Below are 9779 nucleotides of genomic sequence, written 5' to 3'. Positions count from 1 at the left end.
GGGGTCCCGCTTGCTCCAGCCCCCTTCCCAAGACACAGGCTTCCAGCCACGGCCCCGGGAGCCCTCGCGTTCCGGCACGCAGCATCCCCGCAGCTCTCCCGGCGGCACCGCAGCACCCCAGCGGCTTCCTCCTGCGCTGACCTCAGCTCCGGCCCAGACCACGTTCCTTCGAGGGATGTTTACGACAAGAAGCAGCCAGACGATGCTTGGTTTGGGGTGGGGGGTTTTTCCTTCCCCCCCTTTTTTTCCTTTTGTTTTTAATACAAGAGCTATTTAAAAAATAGACACTTTTTATTTTTAACTTCTACAGCATAACCCTGCGGGATATTTTTTGTAACAGTGCAGAACCCTTAACAAATCCGTCAATAAAATGTCCAAACTCCCACCCAAGCCTCAGGGGGAAGCAGGTTGGGGGGGCTTCTGACATCGCTGCTCCCCCCACGCTCCCTCCCCACACACGCAGGTGCAGTGCCACCGGGTCACCTCTTGTCCCTACTTGCTGGGCCAGGGTGTTGGGAAGGGATGGAAGGGGGAGAGGCGGGAGGAGGATGCCAGCTCAGCATCCCTGCATGGAGTGGGGGGGTTGGACTTGACCAGGTCGTGTCCCTCGCATCTCTTGAGCTTAGGTCTCTGCAGCCAGGCCAACCCTTGGTGGAGGTGCCCTTGGGGGCAAAGTCCCGGTGTGTGTCCCCTTCACACACACCCCCCCACCAAAACGGCTCTTCCCAAGCAGCCCTAAATAGCTTATGGCTTAACTGATGAGGAAATGAGGGCCAGGCTGCGCTCAGGAGTCCACCTCGTTTTCCGTGAGCATCCGGCACGCCCACTTCAGCATCGCCTCCGAGATCCTGTGCAAGCCGAGCAGAGGAGCCGGAGTGAGGAGGAGTTGGGGGGCTGGGGACACGCTGGGGACGCACTGCGGGAACGAGGGGAGGCCGAAGCACGAGGCCAGCGCTGCACTGACCTGACAGACCGTAGGTGCTGGCAGAGCTCGGGGGTCGGCGCCTTGTATTTGTACCGGACGGGCTCCTTGGGCACGTACTGCGGGAGGAGAGGGGAAGGTGAGGCTGGTCTGTCCCAGCACAGCCTGGGACCCCGACATGCCTAGGGAAACCCTGGGGTCTCCTTCAAGCTCCTGCTCTTATGCTCCTCTCTCTGGAGGATGCTCCAATGCACGCTGGTGCCCACCCAGCTGTGGCCCAGTGCCCCAGATCCACTGCTCGGGGGGGGGGGGCACCATCTACACCACCAGCTTTCACCTCCCCCTGTGAGAGGAACAGCCCTGGGGCCAGACACCAGTGGTAGCAAACCCCTGCCAAGGGCCAACTCCCCGCCCCACACCCCATTTTACCGGCTCCAGAACACTGCGTCGCTCCGGCCTGGAGCTGGGGCCACTCTCTGAGGATGCTTGGTCTTCCTCTTCCTCCTCCTCCTCCTCCTCCTCAGAGGGCTCCTTTCTGCAATGCAGCCTCGTCTCCTCCTTCCTGCTCCTCTTGGCACCCTGCACACTCCTGCCTGCATCGCTCCCCCTGCCCTCTGTGGCACCGCAGGGATGCTCTTGGCCATCTCTGGCCAGCAGCTTCCTCTTGGCACCCACAACATCATCTCCCCGGGGCCTGGCAGGAGCCAGACTGCACTTCAATGGACCTGGAGGGAGAGCTGTGCCGCTGGAGTGCGCCTGCTCCCCGTGAGGCATCCCTTTGGGCAGGGACTGCAAGCGCCTGCTGGGCAGGATGGGAAGCGCTGGAGAAAGAGACAGTGCCGTGGTCCAAGAGTCCCCTGAGACCTGTGGGGAGGGGGCATCACAGGCTGTCTCCACGGCTGCCGGTGCCTGTGCCATGCTGGTCTCCACCGGACTGGAAGGGCTGTAGAAGAGGAACAGGGAGGGAGAGGAGGGCTGTGCCGGCTCTTCACACAGCCAACCCTCGGAAGAGCCCTGGCTGCACGTTTCCAGCGAGTCGGGGGTGTTGCTGTCAGCCATCGTGTCTTGCTGGGCCTTCGGTGAAAGGTCGTGTTGGGTCTTATCTGGGAAGAGGGAACCTCCTGTCACCTCAGGCTGGCGGTGAGCTGGGCAGGGCAGCATCGGAATGGGAGCAGCGGGGAGCGGGTGGGGGAGTGGGCCAGGGGAAAGAGAGCCCAGGGATGAGTCGTGTGGGGAGAGGAGAGGGGTGGCTCCTGCCAGTGAGGGAGGCTGGACCCCAGGTGCATTGGGGACTCACCATCTGAAGAGTTCAGGGTCAAAGATATCGGGGGGAGCTGGTTCCAGGGGTTGTCCTGGGACTCCTCTGAGCTCTCCAGCATGGCTGTTGACTCGGCAGCTGCAAGGATCAAGTTGGAGAGGGGGTTGATTTCAGTAAAGAAAGCGGCTGCCCCCTCCCAGCCCTGCAGTGGCTGCTGAGAACTGCCCAGGGGGGTGTCCTGGAGAGAGGCAGCACACGAAGGACGCACCAAGAGCCCCTTCCAACCTGGAAGTGCTGGGGTGTACTCCAGCCAGACCCCCACCAGACCCATGGCAGGCAGCAAAGAGGCAGAGAGCAGGTGGGAGGAAGCCCCCCAGGCTGCCCAGGACAGCAGCTCCCTTCATCTCCTCCGCTACATGGAGGATCTCCTGCAGCAATGCTCGGTGACACCAAGCCCAGCGAGGTGACACGAGCCCATTGTGGTGCTGAACCACAGCCAGCAAAGGTCCCACGCTCACGTAGGGGACTCAGGCTCCACGATGGCACCAGAGGGACAAAATTGTTTGTCATCAGCACAACGAGCTGGAGCTGCTCAGCTTGGGGAACGGGAGCGTTCCCTGCCTGCTCAAGGACCCAGCAGTGCTGCCCCCTCCTCTGCTGGATCCCAGGAGAAGTCTGAGTCAAGTGTAAAGGAAGCCACGGTGAAGCTGGATGAGAACCTGGAGGTCCCACTACTCACAGCTGATCTGGGATACGATGCTGAGGTCGCTTGGCACCACCCCACCATCATCACTCTTCCCAGGAGGTTCTCTGCTCATGTCTGCAATGAAAGAGGCACACCACTGGTCACATCCCATCCCACTGTGGAGCCAGAGGCAAGGAAGTCTTCTCCTCACCCCAGGGAGGTTCACTTCACGTGCTCAGGTGCTGAGCTGTCACAGCACTGACCTGCTGTGGAAGCCTGGCCAGCAACCACCTCCTCCTCCTCCTCGGGAGGGATCACCAGCACGTTGGCCGGGACCATGAAGATGTCCTTGCCCCACTGGAACAAGACACAGACATGTGGGCTTTGCTGGATGGTGCTGCCCAGGCTGGAGGGACCCACCCACAGCCAAACACCCAGCAAATCCCCAGCTCTGCCCCCCACCTGCCGCCTTCCAAGCACTCCTGAGCAGGACCCCTGCCCTGGGGTGGCACAGCTGCATCTCAGGGGGTCGCAGCAGCCACACTGACCTCTTTCTTGCGCTCTGCTTCCCAGGGGGTGATGGGAACCTCCTCCTTCACCGAGGTGTCCTTGGGCACCCCCAGATCCAAGCACTGCTCTGCATTCTCCTTCAGAACCTCCAGCTGGTTCTGTCCTATGGCATCGATCAGCTGGGAGATGGACGGCTCTGGAGCGAGAAGACGGGCGTTAGTAGAGAAGACACCTGAATCCAGGCAAGCTTCGCCTGCACATGCTGTGAGCTGGCTGGAAACCTGGGAAACACAAAATTCTGCATTTCCTTTGCTTATAGAGACTCTCTTCCCTCTCCCAACACAGGTCTTGGAGCACCAACACAAGCACAGGTGTGCCATGGCCTGGTGCTGCTCTATCTGCTCGCTCCCTCCCGTCCTGATTTGGGCTCAGCAAGGTTGCTCTGCCAGACATGGTCTTGTGCTACCTCTGCCAAACCAAACCAAGCCCAGGAGAGCCTGGGAGTCCCCTCAAGCAGCCAGACTGTTGTGTGGTCCCCACCATCCCCCCCTACCCTGAAAGCCCTTACCTGAGCTGGGAGCATTCTTCACAGCAAGACTCTTCCTGCAACAACCAAAGGAGAAGAGAAATGAACGAGCTGTGCCTGCCAAGCCATTCCACTTGCAGATGGAAGTGGCACAGTCTCCTCCCAGCTCCAGGGAAGATGCTGGGTTGGAGAGTCTCTGCATCACCAGGATCTCGTGGCCTGCTCAGCTCTGCCCTGGGCTGGGGAGGTCCACAGGTCAAGCAGGACATGCTGTAACATCTGCCTGCCCTTGCCAGGCTGCTCCAACCCTCCCCGGGGAGCCTGGCTATGTCCCCCAGCAATGGCCAGCCCCACACTTACAGCCAGAGCTCCTTGATCTTCTGCAGCACCGAGGGCTCCCGGTTCCTGCAGAGAGAGAGAAGCTGGTTGCCAGTTCCCCCTGAACCCCCACCTCCCTTCAACACTTGGGATGGGGACACAGAAGCTCCTCCTTCCAAGTGCTCCATGTCCACAATGCACCTGCCCAGGTCACCTCAGGACCCCCGGGGTCAGTGCTGCTGTGGGAAGGGGAGGATGCCCCCAGCCAGAGCCGAGCCCCCCAGCCCGCCCCGTGGGACGTACCCATCGTCTGACTCCAGCCTCTGTCTCTCCATGGGCAGCACAATGAACTGCTGGACCGTGAGGTAAAACTCACAGTCCTCCTGCAGGACAAAGGGGAGGCTGTAAGGCAGAGCGAGCAGTCCCACCTCTGCTCCCACTGCCCCTGTGACCTGCAAGCCCACCCCAGCTCCACCACCAGCCCTCCCACCAAAGCAAGGACCCTCCTACATCAGCCTAAGGCTCTTCAAGAGCCTGGTGTCAGGCTGGGGACACTCCAGACCCCCTGCGAGGGGACAGCAGGCAGCTCTGCCATCAGTAGTCCACGCAGGTCTCCTACAGCATCTGCAGGAGGTTAAGGCTGGTCCCAGGGAGACACACCACATCTCCACAGGGAAGCAGGGGGCTCCGTGTCACCCCCCAGCGCCCAGGCCAAGCCATCACCACCCTCCCAGGAGCTGAACATGGAAGAAGAGAGAAGAAAAGCCACCCTTCATCTGCCTCCAGCTCCCAGGAGCAGCTCCAAGCAGGTAAGCGTGCAGAAAGCAAGGCAAGGTCAAGGCACGAGATGCTTCCAGCCATCAGAGGACTCACCAGCCTGGCCTCCTCCTGGAAACACACCGTGTACTTCTGCAAGACAATAATCCTGCAAATGAGGCTGGAAAGCCTGAGCTGCGTGTGGGCACTGGGAAAGAAAGGCAGAGTGGGAACGTCTCAGGGAGGTGAAGAACAGAGTCGCCCCCCCCCGCCCCCCAGACACAGCGTGGGGCTCCCCAAGGACCTCCCCAACCCCAACACGCTGGCACACGCCCTGTCATGAGCACCAGGGACCGAGGGCTCCTGGCAGGATTCCTGGGCAATGCTACCAGCACCCCTCCAATCTTAGGGGTGCCCAGATGGGAATGCTGAGGAAAGCTCTGAAGGAGCACCCAAGCCACTGTGGTTAATGCTCTGGCTCCGCTCACAGGGACCATGGGCTCTTCAGTCCTTTCTAATCACACCTGTGGGGCATCATCATCAACCCCCGCCCGTTCATCAACCCCCCACCCCGTGACTGCTCTCACTTAACACAGCCCAAAACCAGCTGTGGCAGGAGCCCTGCTCGCTGTGGAGAGCCCCTGACCCAGCCCCCACCAAGTCCCACCCGAACCCACTTCTCCTCTGCCTGCAGAGCTTCGGCCGTGATGACCACGGGGATGTGGTAGGACCCATCTGAGACCTGCAGGACAGCAGGCTGGAGGCCCCCAGGCTGGTCTGGAGCAGCTGAGTCTTTCAAAACCTGTCAAGAGATTGAGGGTGGTGGGGAGAAAAAGACATCTCTGTCACAAGGATGCTCAGGAGCGAGGGTGGGACACCATGCCTGGCTGAGGGTGGACCATAACCATCAAGGTAATGCTTACCCCTGAGGGAAGCAATGTGATCCTCCAAGACTTGCTTGGAGCTGTGGGTCAGCCCTGGCCTGGCCTAGTCCCTACAGCTCTGGGCTTCTCCTGGGTTGGTCACGTTGTTCATCATTGGGACACAAAACCACACATCCCAGTGTGCACAAAAGCCACCTGTGTACATTCTGCACTGTGGGCACCTCCTAAACAATAGGTCACCATCAGCTGGGACTTTCTGACACTGAGGTCCCACCAGCCCTACCGCATCAGCTCCCTGTACAAGCCAACAAGGCTTGCTGCTGGCTTTAAGGAAGCCCATGTGTGGTGGTTTGGCCCTGTGTCGTGGTTTCACCCCAGCTGAGAGCTGAGATCCACAGAGCTGCCTGCTCCTTAAAGGAAAAGAGCAGGGGGAGAGGGAAGGGGGGGTGAGAGGCAAGGGAAGGGAAAAGGAAGGGGCAAATAACAACCCCAAAACTAAGAAACTAAAAGGCCCGTGGGTTGGGATAAGGACAGTTTACTAGGATAGCAGAAAGATCAAATCTAACAATGCTGACAGGACTTTAGAGCAAAAATCTCTGAAGCTGTTGCTACCCAATGCAGCTTCTCACCAACCCACAGCTCAGGCTGTGCCACCCAGAGCCGTCCTGGAACTCGACCGTCCCCCAAAAACCACACGTCCTGGAGCCTCCTGCTCCTCCCATCAGCCCCCTTTATACTGAGCAGGATGGAATTGGCATGGAATACTCCCTTTGGCCAGTCTGGGTCACCTGTCCTGGCTTCACCCCTCCTTTCTCATTAATAGAGAACTGAGAGAGTCCTTGACTGTCTGACCACAACTAAACCCATCAGGGTGTTATCAGCACTGCTGTCATTGTGACACCCAAACACAGCATTCCATCCACTGCTGCAGAGGAAGTTCACTCCATCCTGACCAACACCAGGACACCCTGGCTAGAGGCCAGATGCCCACCAAAGCCGCTCACTCCCTCCCCTTTTCAGCCAAAAAGGGGAGAAAATACACATCAGGAGGCTTAGGACTGGAGATAAGGACAGAGGGATCACTCTGCACTTAGAGCAACGGGCAAGACAGACTCAGCACAGAATAAAAGGAAGAAGAGTGATTTATTTACAACTACACACCCCGTGAACCAGTCGGGTGATGAGAAGTGTGGCCAGGCCTCAAAGCACCTTCCCCCACCCCTCCCTTCTTAGAACACTTAAACTTCATCCTGATTTTACTCCCTTCTCCCCACCCCCACCATGCCGTGGGGAGGGGCAGGGAGCGGGCAGTGGGGTTCCAGCAGCTCCTCACAAGCTGCTTTCCTTCCCCAGATCTCAACACCTCTACTCCCCACCACCCCCTTCTTTGCAGACTTCAGTCATAATTTTGCTCCCTTTTCCCCACCCATGGCAGCTCAGGGAGGGGCAGGGAGTGGGGGTTTGCAGTCCCTTCCTCCTGAGTTGTCTTCTGTCTCAGCTGGGGGGGGCATTCCACACACACCCCCCCGTCCCCTGTGGCACTGTGGGGTCCCACCCACAGCAGACAGTCCTCCCCATGACCTTCTGCAGCATGAGGCCTCTGTGTGGGGGACTCATCTCCTCCCCACAGGCCTCTCAGCAGGGCTCCCTTCCCCAGGGGCTGATGTTTGGGCCCAGACTCCCCCGGCCTGGTCCCCCCCCGAGTCACAAGTGCCCCAGCAAACCTGCTGAGACGTGGATCAGTCTCTTCACAGGCCGTAGATGTCTCTGCTCCCCATCCTCATCCATGGGCTGTGAGGGGACACCCGCTCCACCAGGGTCTTCTCCACGAGCTGCAGGGGAATCTCTCTCTCCAGCAGTCAGAGTGCCTCATTCTTCACCCCCTCTCTCCTCAGGGCCTGGCCTTGCTGTCTGCACAGCTTGTTACATCTTCTCACTCCCTTCTCCAGTGGCAAAAAGCCTCTGCCTGCAGGGTTTTTTCCTCCTTGATTGGCCTCAGCCTTGGTCAGCAGCAACTTTGGCCTTGTCCTGGCTGATGTTTACAGTCTGGGGCTTGCAGACAGCTTCTGGCTGCTGCTTGCAGAAGCCATCCCAGCAGCACAGCTACACAAAACTGCGACCCCACACCACCAGGATCCTGCTCCTGCAGCTCAGGCAGCCCCCCAGTCCCAGCCTGGAGGGAGAAGCCCAGCGTGCAAGCGGCCAGTCCCACCACAGGCTCTCTCACCGTGGGCAAATCTCCACTCCCAGCAGAAGACAAGCAGTAGATGCTGTATGACAGCACTGGGACCAGCGCCAGGCAGGGATGCTCACAGGACCGGGTCCACATCAGGGTCGGTTTGGGAGAAGCAGAGGTGGTGGTAGGCACTGCTGGAGCTCAGAGCCACCAGAAGCCGCCCAGCTGCTCAAGATGCTCCTCCCAACCTTCATTCCTTCTCCCCATCTCATCCCCTTCCATTTAAATCACAACATCCATCCTTCTTCCTTTTGCCAGCAGCAAGGAGATACCTGCTGTGCCTCAAACACCTCACCCACAAAAGACAGGAGGAGATTGCTAACGCTGATGCTGGCTGTGGTGGGATGCTGCTACAGGCACCAGAGCTGGGTCACGACCACAACCCACCACAACACAGGAACCATCTGCTTCTGCCCTGGTTGTCTCTCAGTACCTTCATCCAACCCCTCCAAGCCCCGAAAAAACTCTCCAGGAACTACACAGGAGCAGGTTTTGTGCCACAGAGGCCCATGCCCTGAATCACTATGTGAAAAGAGCCAACAGACACCAAAGGACAAGCTCACGGTCGCACCAAGGCTCACCACCAGCTGCCTGAGCAGGTCCTGCTCCTGCCTTGTGCAACCCATGGTCAGCATCGCCCATCAGCTGGCGGATGGGATGCAAAGAAGGAGGAGGAAGGAAGGAAGGAAGGAAAGGCAGAGTGTGAGGCTAGGAGAGGAGAGAGATGACTTTGGAGACCACAAGCTCTTTGGATGCAAACAGAGGTGCACCAGAACCAGGCAAAGAAAAGTTCCTCCACCTCACAGGACCAACAATCAGGGACTTGCATGGGGAAGGGTCAACCTACACACAGCCACTGAACTGGGGATTGCTGAGCCCTGCCAGGGGCTCGGGACAGTCCTCCCTCAGTACCTACCCGCAGGACCTGCCCAGCCAGGAGATCCTCACTGGCATCGAGCCGCTCGTAGTTCATCAGCAGGTTGGTGATCCAAGGCTGCAGGATGTAGACTTTGGGAGAAGCCACGATTTTGTTCTCATACGCCGACCTATGGGGCAAGAGACGAGGCTCCACATCACCAGAGGCAGTCACAGCCCAACCCCAGCATCCCAGAGCAGTTTGGCATCCCAAATCCACCCATCCCTCCACTAACTCCTCCCTCCGCAGGAGACCTTAATTAACCAATTAATTAAGAGATTTAGCTGTGCCGGGGGCGATGTGATGTGCTGCCGGGGGCAGGTGGATCCTGTAGCATCCTGCTCATTCACCACGGGGAGCCGGGACAGCAGCAGCAGCAGCCTCGGGGGGACCGGGACGGGCTTTCGGTGAGTCTCCCGTAGTTCAGGTCCTTCCCCGCCCCTTCCCCTGTCCGTTACCCCCCGAAATTGGCCTCCCCCGTTCAGGAATTAACATGGGGAAAGGGGGAAAGGGTCTCTGCTGGATGCGGGGACAGGAGGGAGCCCCCCGGGCCGGCTCCCGGCCCCGCCTCACCGGGGTGCCAGCGCCTGTCGCCGCCCCGCCGCGTCCGCCAGCTGCTCCGGCCGCTCCCCCGCGCCGGCCCCGCCGGGACACGCCGCCGCCGCCATCGCCCCGGGCAGCGCGCTGAGCAGGGGCCGCGACCCAGGAAGAGGAAACCCGGCCGAACCGCCGGGGATCCGGGGCGGAGCCCGCCCGGCCCCAAACCCG

The 9779-nt window shown here is 59.8% G+C and overlaps 1 protein-coding gene across 1 annotated transcript; it reads right to left on the bottom strand.

Moving 5' to 3' along the window:
* Positions 1-270: 270 nt before the first annotated feature.
* ACD (ACD shelterin complex subunit and telomerase recruitment factor) lies at positions 271-9679 on the bottom strand (the record flags this gene model as incomplete). The annotated part of the gene is made up of 14 exons (XM_084270313.1): positions 271-848; positions 965-1041; positions 1352-2025; positions 2220-2318; positions 2920-3000; positions 3129-3222; positions 3414-3571; positions 3944-3978; positions 4262-4306; positions 4523-4602; positions 5093-5183; positions 5653-5777; positions 9012-9141; positions 9585-9679. The coding sequence occupies 14 exons, from the start codon at positions 9677-9679 to the stop codon at positions 785-787; spliced, it is 1848 nt and encodes a 615-aa protein (XP_084126439.1). The 3' UTR covers positions 271-784.
* Positions 9680-9779: the final 100 nt, after the last annotated feature.

This window comes from Gallinula chloropus (genome assembly GCF_964237585.1).
Source record: "Gallinula chloropus genome assembly, chromosome: 13".
NCBI classification, from domain to species: Eukaryota; Metazoa; Chordata; class Aves; order Gruiformes; family Rallidae; genus Gallinula; species Gallinula chloropus.
Note: the sequence above shows the minus strand (reverse complement) of the source record. Positions and strands in the feature narration are given on the sequence as shown.